Source organism: Solea senegalensis, linkage group LG4 (assembly GCF_019176455.1).
Source record: "Solea senegalensis isolate Sse05_10M linkage group LG4, IFAPA_SoseM_1, whole genome shotgun sequence".
NCBI lineage: Eukaryota > Metazoa > Chordata > Actinopteri > Pleuronectiformes > Soleidae > Solea > Solea senegalensis.
In genome coordinates this window covers 17,018,917-17,041,768 of record NC_058024.1, presented here as the reverse complement: position 1 = coordinate 17,041,768, position 22,852 = coordinate 17,018,917, and the positions used below count along the sequence as shown (strand labels likewise).

General features: G+C 39.9%; 1 protein-coding gene across 2 annotated transcripts; it reads right to left on the bottom strand.

The window, feature by feature from the left end:
• Positions 1-3,729: 3,729 nt before the first annotated feature.
• slc2a1b (solute carrier family 2 member 1b) lies at positions 3,730-22,527 on the bottom strand. Of its 2 annotated transcripts, none has more exons than XM_044024339.1 (10): positions 22,083-22,527; positions 14,503-14,598; positions 9,315-9,475; positions 8,723-8,963; positions 8,430-8,592; positions 8,082-8,269; positions 7,875-7,979; positions 7,579-7,680; positions 7,276-7,479; positions 3,730-6,429 (listed from the first exon to the last, which is right to left on the bottom strand). In XM_044024339.1, the coding sequence occupies exons 1-10, from the start codon at positions 22,095-22,097 to the stop codon at positions 6,229-6,231; spliced, it is 1,476 nt and encodes a 491-aa protein (XP_043880274.1). In that variant the 5' UTR covers positions 22,098-22,527; the 3' UTR covers positions 3,730-6,228. The 2 variants fall into 2 exon arrangements, with proteins under 2 accessions (XP_043880274.1, XP_043880275.1); XM_044024340.1 differs by having other exon boundaries at positions 7,276-7,480; positions 7,583-7,680.
• Between the last annotated feature and the right edge of the window lie 325 nt (positions 22,528-22,852).

Below are 22,852 nucleotides of genomic sequence, written 5' to 3'. Positions count from 1 at the left end.
ACACACACACACGCACAGAGAACACATTATCATCAGGTCACAGTGATAATGTGGCAGAGTGCCAAAGAGTCAGTGAGACACGTGGCAGGAGAGAACAAGGAGGTGGATGAGAAGACACATAGGTCTTGCTGTCACGGGGGGCACGGAGCTAATGAACACACCACGGGGGCAGGAACAACATGAGGGCTCAGCTCCTGAATCACCTGTACATGTGTCATTATGTCCTTGATGTAGCACCATATGTTTCACTAGGAACATACTTACATACTCCTGCACAGCCCTGTTAACAAGCTGCTGTTATACATTTGTGATTTGCCCATGTGTCTCTGCTATTTGCTTCTTAATTCTTTCTGCTGACAAATGTTAATGTTGCACTGTTAATTCCCATGCCACATGGAGGCGCTGCTCTCTGTTCCCTGGGCTATTTGTCATGTCAGTGTTGCTCAGACATCCACTGCACATCTGAGCAAAATTGAATATGACAAAGGTAAACGAAACTGTCCTCATCATTCACCCTGTCAATTTCCAGTGTGTGATTTATTTTATTTTTTTAATTCAGGCCAACATTTTCTTTACTTAAACGGATGTGATTTAAAATGTAGCAAAATACAGTACTTAAACATACTTAAGTAATAGTAAAATTACACATTTTTTAAAATTACTTTAAAAAGTACAAGTACATAAAAAACCTACTCAATTACAGTAACGCGAGTAAATGTAATTCATTGCTTTCCTGTGAGGACTACGTCCATTTTTAGACACCTGGTCAAACTTATGTCACTGTTGCTTTCAGACCCTTATTTTACTTTTACTAAGGGTTTTATTTTTCCTTTGCCAATCTTCTTCCCTTGGGTTCACATTCACTTGTCAGGATGAACCTGTTAGATGTTGATTCTCTGACAGACTGATGGTTTCACACAGTGCAGGAGTTTCACACTGGGTCATTAGTAGGCAGAAAGTCTTGCTCAACTCCAAACTCAGAGAAAGTTTCTCTTGTTCACTTCAGGTTTGCTGCCGACCCCATGTTTGCTCCATCCAAGTTTCTGCAGACTTGAAAAAAAAAACACACCCACCTACTGTATGAAGGATGAACCACATGCATTGGGATCACAGTGAGGTTAGAGGTGCCGCTGTACAGACACTGACTGCCCTGTTCTAACACTTGCTTGATTATGTCGATAATAACAGAGATAGCAGCAGTTTTTAAACTTTGCACATTTTTATAACATTGCACATATTATAGATGGGTGCATATTATAATATACAACTACATTTTCTGCATACGCTTGATGCATCTTTAAAAACTACAGAGAAGAAGACTGTGCTGTTGTCCTGAAAAAGCATATTGTGCATGCTCTGCTCTTGGATTGGATCTTTTTGATTCAAATTGTACTGCAATATCACTTTCTTACACTTGACACTATTTGGGGGACAAAGGTTTTTCATTGTAGGAATGTTAAACATCATAATTCTGTCAATAAATGTAAATTAAGGATATCTTTTAGAGCTCTTAATCACAGGATTAGGGAACAAGAAGACAATGGGACAAAGGTTGTGGTTGCCACAACAATTACACATGCACACATCTGAGGTAAATCTGTGTAAAATTAGCTTTTTAATAGGGGTCAGCTAACCCTGAGAACTCTCATCCCCTCCTTATTTCCCCTGGCACCAATCAATAATGGCAGAACATCAAACAAAGTCACAGTTATATATTGCAAACATGCCTTTGAACTGGTTTATCTATGCATCAAGGAGGGGAGGAGGGATTTATGAGTATAATTATACAGGAGGGAAATGTGGAAGCTGTGCCCAGGGTCCCAGTGTTGAAAGTGTCTCTGCTTTGTTCAACCCTAGAGCTTCTGGCTGCTACGCTGTCTGTCTGGGCTTCAAATACTCATGAGCTAGAGCAGGATCAAACATATTCAAATGCTTGCATTTGCCCTGTCCTCCCCTGTATCTCATTAATCAGTATATTGCTCTTGGCGACCTTGAGAATTGTTTCTCATTCACAGGATAATGCCAGGACTTCAAAAATGTGTCTTGGTTGTTTGCTCTCTGCTGCCGTTTACCAGCACTTTAGATAGAGAGTATTAAACGTCTAAGAAAAGGCACATATGTGAGAGAGGTGAAGTCTTTGCCTTTTACAGTCACATGTGGACGTGTGAAGCTAGCAATGATGACCAATAATCTGTTGCAGCTAGGGTTTGATTTGGACCCTAAAGCCCACACAGAACCTTGGCTGCAGATGGTAAAAGGTTTATATTTGAACGAGCAAAGTGCAGGCAGGTAAGTGGCAGTGGGAGGAGAGGAAGTTAATAAGGTGGCTGGACATCCGTGCTAGTGTGGACTGAGGAAATAGAGCAAAAACCAGAGGACTAGGCACAGGAGGAAAGTGCCAGCAGACACATGAAAGACTCAGGTAACGAACCACTGAGCTGACCGAACGCTCGGGAGATGAGAGGAGGAAGAGCCCAGGTTCTTGTACTGCCAGGTGATTGGTGATGATTGGACCCAGGTGTGGAGACTAATCAGGCCAGGTTTGGAGCAGCCACAGCCAGACACACACACACACACACACACACACACATCCAGCTCCGCAAAAGCCTGATAACGAGCAATTTGAATCAGGTGTATTGCAGCAGGGCAAACACTGGGAAACACTGACATACTAAGTCTGAGATCTTACAATAATATAAGCCATGAAAACACATGCATACTGTATTCCCTAAAATTGTGATTATACAAAACATAAAAAGAACATGACATTTTACCTTCTAATGGCCTAGCTGGCACATACGGTGTCATATTTGTTGTGTGACAGGTTCAGCAAAAATATTAGGCTCATATAGAGATGTGATTATGTCTATGTCATCATCAGGGTTGATTGCTCCTTCTTATGATGATTTTTTTGAACTGACACATGAAAAGAGGCCATGAAATACTAAAACGGCCACTAGAGGGCACTCATATACATACAGTAGGGTAACCTCAAGCCTCAGAATCCACCCAGTCTCCTCTTGACCAAGGTTATTACAGTGAACCAAAATGAACACGAAAACTAAAATTGAAAAAAACATTTTATAAAATAAAATATTTTTTTTTTGCTTGTTTGTTTGTTTTTTAAATGTGCTTAGTTTTTGTGTTTGTAAATTATTTTCATACAAAATACGGTTCAAATTAAATATATTAGTTTTTTCTCTGCCGGCAATTTTGAAAGATTTAATTTGAGACAGCATTTTCATTTATTTATAATAAAATGTTTTTGTTTACAATGTGGTACATACGGCTCTGCAAGTTAAACATAACACGCGTTATGTAGTTAATTGGGTTGAGTTGGTTCATCTAAGTGAATCAAACCTTTAGTCTTTTATTGGGTTTAATTTTTTAATTCCTATTTTACTCACATTTTTCCACAGACTGAGCTCCTGAGACTCCTCACAAGCAATGTGATGCGTCTTATGAGGGTTATTTATTATTTATGTTGATATGTTCATGTGTGTCTTTCTACTTTCTTGTAGGTTGTTATATTTGATTCAGGGATGGTTGTTCATTTCCTCATAAACTTTTAAATTGGCATCTTTTGCTGGGTTTTTATGACACAATCCTTATTATGACCTTTTTGAATCTTGCACCTGGCAAATACTCGATATTACAAAAAACTCTACAAATACATAAAACATATTATACAGCCCACAAAAGCCACAACATGACAAGGAAACCTTTGGATCTGTATGTATGATTTATTTTATTCAGCCACTCAAACAAGACCATCCATTACAACTTATACATTTCACCCCAGCAAAGGTTGACATTTCAGCATCATACACACAGATCTTTTACTATTAAAAACATTAGAATATGCTCTGTGCACTAAAATGAAAACACTACAGAAATAAAATTACTTTGTTATTAAGCCACAACATGGATATCAAATCAAAAAGTCAGAGAAAGTGTGGCACTACAGCACTAATAATTCATTTACCTACTTAAACACACCATCTAAAACTTAAATAGTTCATATATTGGAGTGGGTAAGGCTGTAGTGTGCTTCATATTTACATCATCCCGTGTGTTTAGACCACTGACCTGTGCCATAAGGTAAAGGTTACATTAAAAATGAAATGCCCAAACAGAGTTGTGGACCTATGTACATAAATTACAATTTTGATATTTGCAACAGACATTACTCTGGGAGTGTGTGTGGACACGCATCTTTTACACGGGTTTGCTGGTGACAATATTGTATATTACGGAGTGGATGTTACAGTGCATTCCAGGACAGGTGAGCTGACCCACTGAAAAAAAATCCAAAAAATATATATTCTACAAAGATCTACTATGTACAAAAACTGACAAGAATGGAATGATTTAAAAATGTTTTTAAACAAGCGGGTTGGATTTGGATCAAAGTCCTTAAATTATGAATGTTGCATTGACTCACAACACATGTCAGTGTGCTCTTATACGAATGGAATAGATGTGAAAAATTAGACAGTTCCGTGCATTGCCATTTAAAAAAAAACAAACAAAAAAAAACCATCAAGTAATCCATCAGCAGTACTTCAGTCTGTCTTCAGTAATCATTTCCACACCAAGTAGGAAAAAAAACATCAATGAAGATGAAGATGTGAATAATAAAGTGCAGCCAAAACGATAACTTCCCCAAACGATGCACTTACAGAGAAAACACAAGTGCTACAGCAATCACAGACTTGTACAGCGAGGCCAAGTGAGTCAGACTACATGGTTCTTTTTTTTATGTCACCAACTTATGTCTGCAGTGAGTACACAACTGGAAAAGAGAAAGCTATATAAATACTGCAGAATTCAGAGTACAAGGCACAACGTGCGCCTCACACCACAGCATCAAACGTCCACCTCCTTTTGGACGTCATAGAGTGCAAGGAACACGGGGGGTGGGTTAGGGTTAATAATGACATTCATTTTGGTCCCTGTTATTTATTTTTAACTATGTGTCATGCTTTCTGAGCGTGTTTTGTGGTTGTCATGGAGGAACAGTTACGTGACTACTGCTCAAGTGAAATCACTCCGGCCAAATCAACAGACTCTGGAGGCTCCAGATATAATCTCGATTCAACGAAATACAAAAAAGATCCCCCACTGATAGAGGCTTTCAGTCTGGATCAGGCCGGTCTGACCTGAAACTGTAATACACTGGAAGGCTGAAGGCAATAGAGGCATGATTGTTTCAGACAGGCACTTAAAACTCACAAATGTTCTGGTTTTGTGGGTCAGATTTGTCAAACAGTGTCTATTTACCAGTAAAACAGATGGATGATTTACTCATTGTTCAGCTCTCTGGTTCTAAACTGTGCAGATACTGTTCCTCTTCTACAAAACCCAATATACCCAATATGAAACTCATCAGCTGTTCTGAGAAACAGAAAAACACGCCATAAGGTCTTTGTCTTCATCACCATTAACAGATTCTTCTTTCGAATTCAGTATCAAGTCATTCTTACCAACGACAAGCGGAGTACATGTGTGACAAATGTGAGTAAAATACGAAGCACAACAGTAAAATATTTCATTACGTTCATTAAAATCCTCAGTGTGCGACCGAGTATTCAGTAACTTTAAAAAAGGTGCAAACAACTTGTTCTTCATCAGGGGAGCACAGAGGCGCTTTTCTCCAAGGGAGTGCTCCCTCTGGTGGACAGAGACAAAGTCAAGCTGTTCGGCATCTACAGTGCTTAAGTGTACAGTGATACAACGTTGCAGGATGAAGACCCACAAAGTATTTTTTGCAGAGTGAATTGATTCTCAAACTAGAGCACTCATTCACCACATAAAAACAAATTGACAGTACTGTAACAGGCTAGAAGAACAGAGCATAAGCAGATATAAAATATATTTTGTGAAATAAAGCAGTTTTCTTTAAAAAATAAAATAAAATAAAGGTTGGTTGATTGATGCAGACACTTATTTTCCTTACTGCAAAAGAAATTTTTCAAAATCTTCCACATCTATCCTCAACTTTCCATCTACATCTGCCAGACGAGCCGCTGAGTTTCTGTGTGTGACATGAAAAGGGGCGGCAGGAAATATCATGTTGGAGAATCACGGGACTGGTGCCCAAAATGTGGTGACAGTGTGGGGAAAAAAAACTCTACCAATGTATATGTCTACTTCTAGTCAGAAGACCCTTTCTGTGCTCCCTCCTCGGTCCGACAGAGAGTTTGTTAGAAAGTTTGAAACAGTCGCTCAGAGCTGAGAATCAGCTCCCAGGCTGTTGAGCTCGTCTGGCGAGTGCTTTTCTCTGCCGGCGCCACCCGCCTGTCGGAAGCCGGATGCGATCTCGTCAAACGTCCGGCCCTTTGTCTCCGGCACTTTGAAATAGGTGAAGACGAAGAAGAAGAGAAGCAGCACGGTGAAGATGACGAACACGTAGGGCCCACATTGTGCCTGTAGAGAGGAGTGAGAGCAGAGACACCGGTCAGCTCTCAATGATCGGACAGTGACGATGCGAGATGGATTCATTTCACTTTGGAAATATGCATTTCAAGATTGTCTTGGTTTCCTAATAGAGTTCATATCTTTAATTTGTGTGTATTCTTTTTAAATGAACTGAGGTTGTGATTTGGTCTGATACACATAAATGTACTTTTTTTTCACTGCTGTCAATCAATATGAATAATTTGAGTTAGGACATGGAACAAAACATTTGTAACTATTTCACCACCATCTCTCCAACAACAAACTAAATTACGTGTGATGTAAATTATTTGCAATTTTACCTAAAAACTAGATTAAATGTCTATCCTGACTTAACCACTACTTGTGAGTGTTGTCCTCCTGTAAATCATTTCGGTCATGTGATGAAGCTCAGCATAGTGCCACTCAGTTAACACAGGGTGATTACTGTGTTACTTCACTTTAAAATAATGCGACTTAACTTCATGACAAACTCACAGTACAACTATCTACTTTATACACACCTGTTACCTTCCAAGGAACTTACTTGCAACAAGCTGTGGAACTTATTATGAATAAAATATAATGAATATTAAGTTGTCAACTGTTGACAACACTGAATGCATTCACTCAAATTAATTGCATATCCTGATTAATGAATGAAGCTAGAGTTTTTAAATTGTAATGTTCTTTCAACCATTGCAATTAAATGTAATCAAATCTTTGATTAAAAAAAATAATAATAATCTCAATATGTAATTGCTACTTCATGTCCTTGCTCTAATAGTTCCACCTCCTCACAAACATTCAATTCACCTCTGGTCATATTTTACTCACCTGTACATACTGAAAGCCCATTCCCACTATGAAGTTGGCCGTCCAGTTGGACAAACCAGCGACAGCAATGGCTGAAGGCCGAGGTCCCTGCGAGAACAGCTCAGCCACGATGAACCACGGGATGGGACCAGGTCCAATCTCGAAGAACGCCACAAAGGCAAAAATGGCCACGATGCTCAGATAGGACATCCATTTGACCTGGTCCTAAAACCAGCAAGAATTGTGGTAAGATTGCAGGTTATCTTTATTTTAACACAATGACTAGTTCTTATATCATCATGAAGTGCGTGTTTGTTGATGTACCAGCAGAGCCAAGGCTATTGTCATTAGGACAGCAGACCCAGCCATTCCCAGCAGCCCCGCCATGTGCAGAGACCTACGTCCTGTTCGCTCAACGATAAAGAGCTACGGAAAGAAAGAAACAAAGGACATAAAACGATGAATAAACCTCTGGTACCTTCAGTCGTCTAAGAAAAATACAATACAAGCACATTTGCATTAAGAGATTCACTTTTAAACAATCACACAAAAGAACTATGATGAACAACAACAGATATTGCACCTCAACTGTTATGAGAAATACTTAATACTGTACTCACCGACACAACAGTGAAAGCTGTGTTAACCACGCCTGCACCAATGGTGGCATAGACAGGCTGCTCAACCCCAGCTGTCTCAAAGATTTTTGTGGAGTAGTAGAACACCTAGATAAAACATTAAGAATAAATGTACTGGTTTTTAAGCTACTGCAATGCTACTCTACTAGCACCATTGTGAGTTTTGTACAAAGTATGTCTGAAACTCACAGCATTGATGCCAGACAGCTGCTGGGAGAGCTGCAAGACTATGGCGATGATGAGCGGCTGGCGGTAGATGGGCGACAGTACAAGCTCCTTGATGGTCACCTTCTTCTCTCTCATCATCTGCCGACTCTCCTCCTTCATCTCCTGCATGTCAGCACTCACGTCTGTGGTTCCTCGCAGCTTCTTAAGCACTAAAATGTGCAGAGAACAAAAAGCAGCTTTCAGTTGAATCATGAGGTAACATTCAATACACGGCTGTAAGGACACTAATATAGTGCCCTTACCCTTAATGTTTTAGTTCTTTACAACAGCAGTTATGTTGAATAACATCCACTATGTGTGTGACCTCACCTGACTTGGCCTTGTTCTCTTCATTCCTGTTGATGAGCAGGAAACGTGGACTCTCGGGGCAGAGAGGCAGCAGGACGCACTGAAACACGGCCGGGATGAAAATGAATCCCAGGAGGAGTGGCCACAAGTCGTCGCTGCCCAAGATTACCTCCAATCCAAACACCTAAAACCAAGCAAGACATGCACAACCAAAACATGAACTACCTGCAAAGCCCCGGGGAAGGGATTTATAAGAGGAACAAAACTTCGCTCTCCATGAAAATCATGTCAAAGAGAATTACTTTTCCACCAACCTGTGCAATCAGGATGCCAAGCACAATGCCTAACTGGTGCAGGGTGCCCAGGGCTCCTCGTAGAGTTGTTGGAGAAATCTCTCCCACATACATGGGTACGAAGCCTGTGGTGAGGCCACAGTAGAGGCCAACCACAAAACGACCAATGATCAGCATTTCCCACGAGCCCGCCATCTTTGAAAAGCCCATCAGTGCAGAAGCGATGAAAGACAGGATGTTAGCCATGAGCATCGACTTCTTCCTGTGGACGCCAAATAAACAAGGTGGATTTTCTGGGATTTGACACCACTGTTGCTAATGTGTTAGGGTGCAACCTATCCTGATGTGTTTGTTTGTCCAACAAATTCTATTCCATTCTACTATTCGATTCTTAATTGACAGATTTGTTTTGATAAATGTCTGTATTGCATTTTTTCTGATAATTATCAACTACAACATTGTATTTCTGTGCTTCCTGTGTAAGAAGAAGAAGAAGATCCTCGTTGACTAATCCTGGAACTATTACATCTACAGTGTTCACTGAATGAGAAGCTCTATTTGTATTTGAAGTAGTCAAGTAGGCAAGGCTGTTTCAATATGATTCAGTATTTACCTTCCAAAACGGTTGACAAACAGTCCGACAGAGAAGGAGCCTATGATGCCACCAACAGAAAAAATAGCCACAGCGATGGACCAGATGGCAGTTAGGGAGTTTTCTGTGATGGGTTCCTGGTAGCGCTGGGCCCATGTCTCATTGATGAATTTCTCAATGATCTATGAATGACAAAAAGAGACACCTTTTAATGTCTTTGTATAATAAGAAAGTTCACACTCGACATGATCATTTTTCTAACAATAAGAAAAACACAATTTAAATGAAAACAGAGAACCACCAGACAAACCATTTTAATGTCATTATTACAGTTCATCAGAATTAGATCCTAGTGTCCTTTGTTTTCCTCCTGCTCATGCCCATACATGAGCAACGCTGAAGGCGACTGAACTGTTGCTAACTGACCAGCTGATGGCAGCACTACCTGATCATTATCATTTCCCAGCAAACAGGAAGTTTACCAGACATGGTTGGGTTTCTGTTCCCCACCCTCCTCCTTCTCCATTACAGAGGATTTGCGTATGTTGACAAACACGCCCAGCAGAGCAGGTGACAAGTGTTGAGACATCAGAGACTGTGTTTGTTTATGTCACACCGAAACATCTCATATGATTCCAAAAGGTCAGTCTGTGACATCCCACAACTGTGTGATGGACTGCAACATAATGCCTCTGACCTACTGTGACCAAACGCTTACTTCAGCTCTGTCATGTGCCTCTCGCATTAGTGTAACACCACCTATATTTGTATTGAAACACTTGACGGTCAGCCTCGTGTCAGACCTCGGTGTGTCGATGCTCAGCAACAGCATGTGGAAAAAATACTCAGCAGTGCCCTTGCCCATGAGTTAGAGTGGCTGTCATTTATCAAGGGCTTTCAAGCAGTGTGGGAAGAACTATAGAGTGACACGGCTCCTGGGTCACATCAGCTATCAACTTACGCTCACAAGACCTTGCTTAGTGATAAAACAAGTGCATCATCATACATATAGTGTAGCGTACCTGTGACCTTGACCCAGTCACGTCCACTTTTTTAAAACCGGCTCCATTTAAGAAGAACTCATGTAGGAGTTTCATACGGGTGATTATAGAGAAATTAAATCATATTACACTGAGTTTTCCAAAGAATAAGTATCAGTTACTCTTATTACATAATGATTACTCGCCTTTTTATTAAATAACGATTCCATTATTTCATAACATTATCCTATTCTCTGGTGTCTTTGCTTCTCTATTAAAGTAAACCGAATGTCTTTGGTTTATGGATGAAACACATCAGGACATCAGCAACTTTTATTTGTTTGGGTTTTTTTTACCTAAAAATAACAGCTTCAAAATGATTTTGTCAGGTCACTGACTTGTAAAAGGGAGAATATTGCTTAAGTCGGACTAAGACAATAATTAAGTTTTCTTAATGTCATGTAAATACGTTCATCCGACTAAAACCGAGCTAGCCTTAGTCAGACTAACATACCTGGATAATGTGATTCATAATATGATTACTCCAGCATGTATACACTTAGTTGGACCGGAGTCGGACTTGGTGTTCTGCACATGCACCAAAATTTCCTCCCTGGTCTTTGGCCCGGAAATAAAAAGAAGACGACGTGTAAACTGCCGTGCTGTTGCTGTAAAAGATTGTCTTTTAGTAGTTGTGTTAGTGGTTAACCATGAGGGATTCAACATGGCCTAAAAATAAAAAAATGTGTGTAAATTTCAGTGTCAGAAGGGGACTGACAGTAGAACATATTTGCATCTTTGACAGACAGCTTACTGGAAATAGTTGGGTGGCAAATTGAAAATCAGGAAGTGACTGTGTGCATACAGTATAGTGTGTACAGTTTAAGTCTGTAATGATGCTGAAGTTGGCATCCAGATACGCAGCTTCCAGGTTGAAACTTAACTTACATGATTCTGCCCACAAGTTTGTCAAAGAGACTAAAGGTTTTATTAATGTCTTAGTGTTGTCTCAAAATACAGTAACACTTACATTTTAGTCCAACATGATTTCACACCAGAAACACCCAATTTTGTTTGTTTCGTGCGAGAGAAACGTGGGTGGAGTGGCTCAGTGGTTAAGACCCTACCTTGTGTACCAAAGACATCATGGTCGCAAGTTCGATTCCACCCCTGGCTAATTGTACTTGATTCCATTGTAAGTCGCTTTGGATAAAAGCGTCTGCTAAATGACATGTAATGTAATGTAAACCAAGAAGTTAAGGGGAAATGTCATTGCACTTCACTTTTTATGAACAGCTGGTGAAGAGACAAGTTACCTGACATATATGTTGCTGGTTATGTGAACAGAAAGTGAACCTGCGCCACTTCCTGCCAGACTGGCATTGTGAAAGTGTTGTCTCAAGCTTTTAAAAGTAAGGTTCACTATAAACAATCATGGCCAATCCCTGTGCTAAAAGGTGGAGGGAGAATGCGTGGCATAGCCAGAAATCACACAGCAATGTGTGCTGCTGCCAAAATTTAAGAAGACAAAGAAGAAAACGTGCCCACTCAGTGTCCCCCACCAATGCTGATCGGAACTGAAGCTGATAAAAAGACCTATGTGCATTGCAGAGTCATTTTTGTCCAGTGGAAATGGCGTTGCTGCTTGTGTTTGCTTTAATTGCTACTTTTTTGGTACTAAATATTCTTGTTCCAATCACCTGAATTGCTGCCTGCATCTCAAATCCAATCACGTATAGTGAAAGGAAACACCACTTTAGTCAAATTATGAGGCTTTAGCACCAAAGAGGCACCTTATGATGGCTGGCTCATGAATAGGTCGATATTGTGTGTTGTGCTGGAGTTATGTTCTCTCCCCAGTTTAATCTGAACACACGGCACAGTCCAAACTACCAGCTGGCTCTTACCAAACAATGAAACAGGCTGTCTATTCATGCTCTCTGGCTGTCAGCGTGTTGTCGGAGCTGGCTGTTGGCCAGCTTGTCAAGGTGAGCACTGTGTACAGCACACACAGGGAGCAAATAAAATTACTTCAACAAGTGAAGCCTTAACAATATTATAACACAGGACGTGATATGAAGTATTTTAGATAGATAGATACTTTATTCATCTCACAGAGAAATTCACATCTGCACGCTATTTTGGATATGTAATGCTTCAGTAACCAAGACGATAGCACATACAGCTGCGAATTCAAGAAAAAATCTACTTTAAAAACAGCAGATTCGATTATCTACTATAAGGACCTCCTTGATTATATGATTTCCCATATAAGGGAATGCCATGTTCAAAGTGGAAGAGGCAGACAGGAAGGAGGACTCAGGCGTGAGAGCAGGTCAGAGGCCCAATGAAAGACCATGTGCAATCAGAGATGCTGTAACAAGTCTGCGTCACAGGCAGTAGCAGCAGCAGCAGCAGCAACATCACTGCGGCCTTTAACACACACTGGCGCTCAGAGGGGAGAGGTGCTGTGATTATCTCAAGAGTTACTGCTATGTAAATCTTGTATATGTGTAATCGGAGCCTCTTATGTGGTAACTAATAAAGAATTAGCAACCAGTTGAACAACTTTTCTACTGCACACTCATCTGGGAATATTAGCACATGATGCTGTTAATACCTAAGAGGGGAAGGGCCCATACAATCCCAGTGTCTAACAGACGGCACACTCCCCGCCTCCCTCTCACGCTGCAGCACCTCACAGTGCACTCAGTGGCTGAGCACCGTGGGGAGGCACATGTGCTGCTTTCACAGTGGAGTTCTTGAGGCAAAACACAGGATGAAATGCCCGTAAGTTTTGACTAATTTTCAGTGAATAGGCACAGACAAATGCTGCTATTTTTATTATTGTAACTTTTAAAGCAAAAAAAAGTCAAATATTTACTGGCTTCAGCTTCTTATATTAGAGGACAGCTATCTTGAGGATCTGCACTGTTGTTGAGACAATTTGAAATGTATAAACGTGTCTAGGCAACACAATGTGCTTTACATAAAAACAAAACATTTAAAATTTGGTAATTTACAAGTTGGACAAAATCCAATCATAATATGAATAGAACAAAGTACATGATGATAAAAAGAGAAATACAAAAAGTTAGACTATAACGGGGCATAAAATAATATAATATAATAATTTTCCATCTATAGTCTACATAATAGTGAGATAAATAAATAATATAAAAAAACTGTTATTTACACCTCTATACATACTCTTGGTCATCAGCACAACACATAGGGCTTTTTTATAGATATGTTCATTGCTGTAGGTTTTTAATGTATGAACAATGGATGGAAAGATTTTGAACAAATACCTCACAGCATAAAATCCCCTCATGAACATCAGCTGCCCATTTATTCATCCTCTTATGACTCAAGAATGCACAAAAGATCATATCATTACTTAAACTTTTGCACTGCTGCTCTCATTCAGAACAGAGTGCCGAACAGTAGTCCAGACCAAAAACAGACTGTCCTCCCAGAGAGAACCGCACACCGTACAAACACCCCATGTTTGTGCTCTGGATCAAAGAGAAAGTCGGCCTCTGGCCCACTGTGAACAAACACTGTGTACGTCAAAGGAAAAATACAGAGCAGGCGAGGCTTTACCATGTCTGGTGACACACCTGTAACCTGCTGAGAGACAGCTGTGTAGCCAGAGGGTGTGTTTGGACCAACCAAAAACTGAGCAGACAGACATTATTAACATACGATTCAATATAGACATTCCCCAGGAAATTACCTTTTTTTTCAGTGTACCTGCCTGTTTATTAAACTGACTGAAGATTTAGTCCTTGGGGGTTATAGAAGTATCTTTTCCATTGCATTGTTTAGACATGGGGATAGGTGGCTGACTTCCTTGAGCATTTCATTTCCTACGAATTTCCTTGTCTGTCTTTTCCCAGCCTGTGTCTGGCAGCAAAGGTCCAATTTTGGGCATGGACACACTCTTTTACACAGGAATCACCCGGGGTCTGTCAATACAGTAATCCTTGGACTTTAACGTAAATACAGCTATTATTATATCTGCATCCCCTGACTCCCATGTGGTTCAAATTGTTTATATGCAGTATTGTGAGGGCTTCTTTTAATCACAGAGACTTTTATGTTATAATAGCTATCGGGAACAGAAAAGGATTTAAACAACTTAAATAAAAAGGAATGAAAATGACAAACCCTGGGTTTAAAACGATCATGGTGATGTCGTTTGTATGCAGACTCTAATAACTCACCTTCTGGGGGGCATTGATGACGCCAGTGTTGTAGCCAAACTGTAGAGAGCCGATCACAGCAGTTCCAACACACATCAACAACGGGTACGTTATTTTCTGCAAGTGAACAGAGAGAAGAGAAATGTTGTCAGTGAAAACAAAACAATCTAAACAGACCAGTTTATCAACATTTCATCGATTGGTTAAGTGATTACATGACGACAAGTGATTGGAGTGGATACTGTAGCACTTTTGTAGCACTTCTCTGGAATAATCTAATTATATTCAGACTGAGCTGCTACATCTTTACTTTGAATTCTTCAACATGTGGAATTAATATCCTGAAAAAATAACTATTTAAATATAAATAACTATTTTAGAAAATCCATAGTCTCAGACTGCCTTATGTTTAAAAGTAAGAACTCCCTTTTGGCGCCTTAAGGTATGTGTGCATATGGGAAACAGGGAAGTGGTCTTTATAACCCCCTCTGGACGGCTCCAGGTTAAATCCAGGTGTTCTCATGTTTTATGACTTGTGTTTCTGTTGCTGATTTTTCTCAAACCCAAAAGTTAATGAACCAGTCTGGGTCTTCTTCACAGACAGGAAAACTGCCTCAAGCAAGCCACAGTTTGTTTTTGTCCAGCCTAAAAACTACCGTGTCATGTCTACTACTGCTGTTTATCACAAACATCAATGACTCTACTTTTTTAACTCTACTTCACGGAAAAGTAAAAAGAGTATTTCCATCTTTATCATTTCCACCATACGGTGCACGTGGCTCGCACTGTTGCCTCACAACAAGAGGGTTGCTGGTTTGCATTCCTGGGTGCATTTTCTACATGTGTGTGTAGGTTTTCTCTGGCTTCCTCCCACATGTCCAAATACATGCAGAGGTCTCTCCAGGGTGTACCTGTCTTTTGCCCTATGTCAGCTGGGATTGGCACCAGCAGCCCTGTGACCCTCGTGTGCAGGATAAAGCAAGTCTGATAAACCTGCACCTTAAATCAGAGCAATAAGTGAACAGTTTTAAATGTATTCGCTTGATATAAACATACTGATAAAGGCACAGTTAAGTCTTAAGTAGGGATGCACTCATTTGTATGATTCAAAGATTGCATGATAGTGCGGAGAGCGAAAAGACTTTGCCACAAACAAACATCAGTATTGGCCCAAATGTCGATATGAGGTGGATTCCAAGGCCGAGTTTAGACCTATTGTTAACATCTGTCCTCTGTCATCTGATCACAAACAGATCGTGATAGGCACGACTGTTCAGAACCTGACATTGGAGAAGTCCAGGATGCATCATTCGGATCTGGTAAGCCTGCTCTTTATATAAGTAAACAATGACGTAATTTGTGTCAGATTATACAAATAAGTCTCCAGTTACTATGTTTGTGTGTGTGTACATAAGTGTGTGTGTAGACACAAGTGACAGAGATAGAAAGAGAGCGAGAGAAGGAGGGAGCAAACAGGAGTTTGAGAAAATCAAAGCTCTCCTTGCAAATGTGAAACGACTTGATATGAGCTGAGAAGACAGTTAGACAAATGCATCCTCATAAAAACCTTCCATTGTGGTTTCTGTGATCAGATCTGAGGATACATTTAGGACATAATAGGACCACTCAGTCATGCCATGTCTGAATCTGGTCTCAGGAATAATCATTACAGTTTTCACACAAATACAAATAAAGAACACCACCACCACCAGGTTTCTGTCAACAAATATGAGAGCTCCTCTGAAATATCACAAAAGAGCCATAAACTACTTCATAAATGTGTTCATTGTGACTGAAGTAGCTGGGCTGACTTGGGAGTTCAAAAACTTTTTTGTGTGACCCAAAGTTCTTCACTTGCATAATGTTGAGGGAGGAGAGCCAAGAGAAGAGAAAAAAAACTCTCTGTGTGTTTTTTGTCACTCCAACATGCTCCGTCTAAAAATGGGCAGAACAAGGAAGACTTTAAGGTCCGCCTACACCTCTGAGCCAATAGGGTTGTAGTTAGGGAGGGTCATCAGGTCCATGACAAGAATGTTTAGGCAAAGTAAGTAAACATACTTACTTTTCAGGCATGAAGGCTTAAAGGAGCCGTGTTGCCAAAGAGAAAACCAACCACTACTGATGTCATTCTGTCAAAGATCCACTCCTGATGAGAGTTCAATATACAACCAGCCGCTTCTCAATATAAACACAAAAACTCCCATCTGTCCCCACTGAGAAGTCAACAGTGAACTCAATGTAGGTCTCACCACCTCCGGGGAAGAGCAGGAGTTATTTATGAAAACGGTCCTGAAGGTAAATGTTTGAATCCAGATGCAAAAACGGAGAGAGCAGCATGTATTCATGTGAAATCAAACACACATGTGTGACATCTTTACCTTTAACCCACAAAAAGGAGACCTCCCTCAGCCTGGCTTCGGTATATACAGTATGTATAGAGTTTATTTTTTGCCAGAAACATACATGGAGAAGGCTGCCATTATTTTTGTGCAATTTTAAGTGCGGTCGGGGGTTGCTATAACTGTTGGTCCAAGTGAAAGGCTTTAATGGAACGCAATGTTCGAATTATCTGGCACAAAAAAGACGGGAATGTGGATGCAAAATAACTTTTTATGGGGACCGAGGAAAAGCAGAGAGCCACATTCAAAAACTATCTAAACTATCGATAACAAATCGAAAATGACAGGTCAGTTCCACATCCATGTGATATTATCACCGACCTGTCATGTTTTTACGACACTATCAAGTAATCAAACATATGTGAAGGAAACAGAAAACAAATTCCTGAAGCGCCGCACAACAATAGAAAGTCCTCTAGTTATTTCCGCATTCAAAAATATCTATATATATCGGTCTATAGGCCGATGTACAGTTTTAATCTTAATACTAAAGGAATTCAATGTTCTTGGTTATTATTGGCAAGAGTTAAAATAACTCACTTTAACCTAGGTCACACAAAGTAAAAAAAAAGAAAAAAAAAAAGACATGACAATAGCACAGGACCTTGTATGCGAGACAGCAGCACAATGTGTGATCTCCTCAGTGGGGAAATGATAAAGCCACTCCCACAAAAACTATTTTTTGACTTCAGCCTTGACGTTATTACACGTGAACAGTCATCATCCGGTTTCTTGGTTCTCTGAGCTGCAGCTTTGCGTTGTGTTTACATTTCTTCATAGAGTTTTTGTTTACATACATAAGCTGGCTATGTTCGTGGTTCACAAGGACCAGGACCTGGCATTAGACTGCATACCATACTAATCTACATGCAGCTTTAAACCAGATTAGAGTAGTGGGATTTCATTGTGTAAGAAAGATAAAACTTTTAAACCTGATAAAGCAGATTTGAAAGACCAAACAACTACTGCTATTATCTGAATAATGTGTAAAGATGTCTTTGAGCAAGAGTTGAAATACTGGTGTTGATGCTTTGCATTTAACAAAGGTGTAGAGTTTTAATACTGTCAGTAGCAAAGGAAACCCACCACTACTCAGACCTCATCTTCTACTCTGTGATGTAAAAGAGAGACATAAAAAAAATATGACTAAAATGACAAGCAGACAAATTTGGCTGCCAAAATCAACCAGAATTTGTTTGGACTTTGGTGCCGCTTTCCCAAAGTCCGCAGTCTGCACCTAAAAACAACTTTTCCTCTTCCAAGACTAAATCAATGAAGAACTGCGCTGCTCGTGTAGAATCCAGACTAAACATAAGGAAGATTTTGTAGTAGTCATTAAAATAAATATCCATTCTTTATGTCACATAAACGTCTCCTATGACACCAATACAAATGTGTCCACTTTACAGGGGAAGAGTTATATGAGATGCGGTGTCTCAGCAGCCAGTAAAGTCTAGTCTATCATTACTGTGATGCAGTATTTGCAATGTTGATGGTGGCTTTAGTTGCTCAGCACCACAGCTCCCTAACTCTTATTGGGTAAACAGTGGCTGGACAGATAAAAAGCAAGTTCATAAAGCACATAAGGCCGGCAAATGTAGCAGAAGATCCACACGCACATCACATCCCATCCCGCCAGGCTCATCTCATATTGATGACTAATATAGACAATGAGGAAGTTAAGTAGAAGAACAGTTCACATACATTTTGAGCAAAGTGTCCCCCCGAAGCTTTTTAAATATTAAACCCGTAGAAGGCAGGATTGTTTAAAGAATAGTTCATTGTTGAGTCTCATCCCCAGGTTGTTGATTGAATACTAATGTTATGGGTTTGCTGAGCCCCTCCCTCCACATTAACACAGGCAAAAGCAGGGCTTCAAATGCAACAGGTGACCCAAGGCAATCTCTCCATTTCTTAAACGCTAAACCAATATTGACACATTTTATAACGTTTATCGAGTGACACTTTTTCAGTTTTTATAGGGTTGTTTTGCTGGAGAGGCAGTTGACACCAATGCTGGAGTGCTACCTTTTTTTTTTTTAAATTTACGAGACTCAAACAGGAAACACAATCTCCATCCTTTCTTCCTAATGGTGCAAATACACACTGAGCAATTCTTTTTAGAGTGAAACAACACAGTTTTAGTCAACTGACAGAAGTTCATCATGAACTCTTCACAACGTGAGAAGGACATAGCGGTACACTTTCTTTCAAGAAAGTGAGAGTTGGGCCACAACAACAAGTATCAACAGAAAATAAGAGGTGCTACACGGACTTCTTAGTGAGATACATAATCATATAACATATAAAAGAAAGGAATAACTTGAAACTGCATGAAACTATAAATTGGTCCATTGTCAAACCAGTGAAACCAAGTGAGGAGGATGTGTTATCCAAAATAAGATAACTAATGCACAGGTTCAAGATAAACAATTCTAACTATTGCCTTCATCAGGGCCAGACTCGAGAGGATTCTCCCTGTCCGAGGTCAGACAGTATTTAGTTACATAAAAAGTTGAAGCAGAAGCGAGCACTTCTCTGTAATTTGGTTCATTTCCTTGCCAGACAACCAGACTTGTGGTGATGGCCGACGCTGCTACCATCACGTCCCTCTCTACACATCACAGCTGGTCTCAGCTTACACAGCTGAAGGGAATCCAATATGTGCCCACAGAACTCACTCACCTCAACCGACATTACTCTAAATCCCTACTCCTGATCTAAGTAATGGAAATATTTCTCTTGTAGTTTCATCAGTGATGGGTCTGTACATTACAATAAAGACCATACCTTAAGTTATTTAAGTTAAAGCCCAGGTAGTACAAAATAATTTGTCTTTTGCCACATCAGTAAAATAAAATCAGATGAGTATTGGGTTATATCGTGTTTATTATACAAAAGTTTATTGTTAAAACAATATACATTTCTAATTATAACGCAATAGTTTATTGCTTTAACAATATACTTGTAAAACAATATGCACCACTACACGTCCATTGTGTACCGTATGATGTGGTTTTGTGAATTAAATTTGCTTATTATTTTTATTTTATTTCTCTGTGACAACATAAGTATTTGGAGAAGAAAAATAAAAAGATAAAATAAATAAAACAGCAGGAAAAGGACAGGCATTGTTTGTGTAATTCAATATGAATATATTGAATTACACAAACTTACTTCATTTGGTTAACAGTGCCACTCAACCTCATCCCGGTTCATGTGAAGCTTAAGAGGAAGAACCCAATATCTTCTACAACAATGCTCTGGTGATATAAATATGTTTTTGTATGTGCTGCATGTTTTCAGGTGTTTTCTGCGCTTACAGTCGTTAAATAAAACATGCTTGACTGAGCAAGACTTTTTTAATGTCACAGCAATAATAACAACCTACATGAATACTTTAATTTAAACAAACAGTGATGTGAGTGCAGGTTAGTACAGTGTGCACAAACCATTTATTTTCTCAAGAAAGCAAATTAAACATGGACGTTTATGTTTACTTTTTCTTCTCAATTAAACCCTCCAGGATCACTTTATCCAAACTTTGCAGCAAAGCCTCATTAGGCCTCATTAGGACATGGCTGTCAGTTGCACTCTAAAGCATACTGAAGGAAGCAAGTCATGCAGATGAAAATTAATCTGCAGGCCTCACTGTCTTAAAGAGATCTATGAAAGACGGAGGACAGAGAATTAAGCATGAACTGGTTGTTGGCTCCGGACCCCCCAATCAAAATACCTGTGCTGTCAAGTCTGGCAGGAATCAAGTATCTATGTACAGTTTTATTCAAAACAGAGCAGGTCAGCTGTTCATTTGACCCCAATCAGTATTTTCCATTCTTTCATTAGAGAGCTGAGGTGAGTTTTCAGACCCAAGCAAAGCTCTCTGTTGTTGGTAATTATTTGTTAAGACCTGTAAGAGGGCAAAATAAAGTTTGATGGAGAAGTTGTATAATTGACTGTAAACTGCATTATATGCACTTAGAGAACCAAACATTAAGAAGTAAAATAGGATTGCATTGTGCTCTGTACACAGACCTGAGACTAGAGTGTGAGATCAACTGGACCACACCTTAATGAAACAATGAGGGCAAAGTTTAATTCTAGCACGATAAATTAAATTGCAGCTTTAAAATTTACCGGAATCAGTTTTACTTCAACGCACTACAACTCATTGTGTACTCACATCATTTCCTCTAGTTTAGTGGGGGGTTTTCTGTGAAGTTGTCACAACACTGACTGTTCTTCCACCTGACAACGCTGGTGGAAGAACCAAAATACAGCACAGGGAGTGAGGGAAGCAACCACAGACGGAAAGGTTCAAGACAAAGAATTCTCTATGGGAGGATGACAACTGTGTATTCCCTCAGTGGGCTCTGTCCACAAATGTGGGAACAGAGAAAACCATTCCCATCACATCCACAGCAAACACGTGCAACTGAAGAGCCATGACAGCACAGTATGCATAAAGAAAAACAGCATACAGGAATAAAACAACAACAGCTAGAGAAACATTTTCTGACCAGAATGTCAGACTGACAACAGACCAAGTGAACTGCAGGGAGCTGTCACTTAGGCAAACAATTCAGTTCAATGCAAAAGAATAATCAGACTATTTCATAACTTGCAATTTGCTAATGAGTGCTACATGCAGCTTCTAATAGATGTAGCATACGATAATAGTAGTAGTAATAATACTATTAATAATAATAATAATAATAATAATGATCGCGCGATAAAAAAACATTATATTTATTTATAGTATGCTTGCATAATGTAAAGCTATATCGACATATATCGAAATTAAGTTTTAATTTCTATTGGAAAAAATTACATTTTAACGTGTGTTGATACTTGATACTGTTAATGACACACTTGTGAAGAACTGGAACAACACGTTCGAACAACACGAAAGTAAACTACGCAATACTCAATACTAAGTAATAATAATAAGTAAATAAGTAAATAAATAAATACATACATACATTCATAAATAAATAAATAAATAAATAAATAAATAAACTCGATGAACTCAGTGAACTCGTTGGCTGTGGGACAGTGCGGAACATAGTGCGCCAGTTTCGGGGGGGCATTTTACGACAAGACACCGACATCTTACCGGTCACAAAGGTTTTTTATTTACAAAGTAAATGTAATTTAAATGTAAATTGTTAATGTTGTGAAGTGAGTATCGCGTAAAATTACCTTTTCTGACTCCATGGCGGCAGCGCAGTGGAGAAAGTCTCTTGTTTCTACTCTGTCTTCGGTTGTCCTGTCAAAGCGATACGTGGAGTAGATTCTCCCTCAGCGGAGGCTGGCGGGGAAGACGGCGGAGAGGGCAGCGGCGGTGCTGGTGGTCCTCCTGGTGCGTTCGCTCAGACGTAGGTCATCTTCAAAGTTGTTATCAAACCTCAGCAAAGTATTTTTTAAGATCGACGTCTTCGGTCTGTTCGTTTTTCTGGGATGGTCTGTGTGTCGGGAAGCCCGGCAGCTTCAGTAGGAGGTGTTCGTCTCTGTGAGGGTCTCTGTGTCGGAGCTCTGGCTGCTGCTAATGGTGAGTAACCGCTTCCGGGATGTGTATGTGCGGCAGTTAAGAAGGTACCGCCTGCTCGGCGATGTTATGGAACAGTGCTGGAACTGGTTTACGGTTCATATTATATTCAAGCTGATGCAATGACTTTTGTGGGCGCGTCTTCTCTGGAGGCCTGTCTCAGCAGCCAATCACAACATCTTGACATTTCTCTACCCGGCGTACACGTCGGCGGTGGCTCCACCCATTATCCACTTTATTAGGCACACCGGTTCAACTGCCAGTGGTTATTTATTTGTTTCATACTCACTGATGAGCTCTCACATCTAAATATACCAGACTGTAGCTTCAGCATGGGTTTACTGTCTGACGACGAACACAGTAGTGTACACAAACAGAGACTTCTGTATAAAATACAGTCACAGACAGTCATAAAGGGCATTGT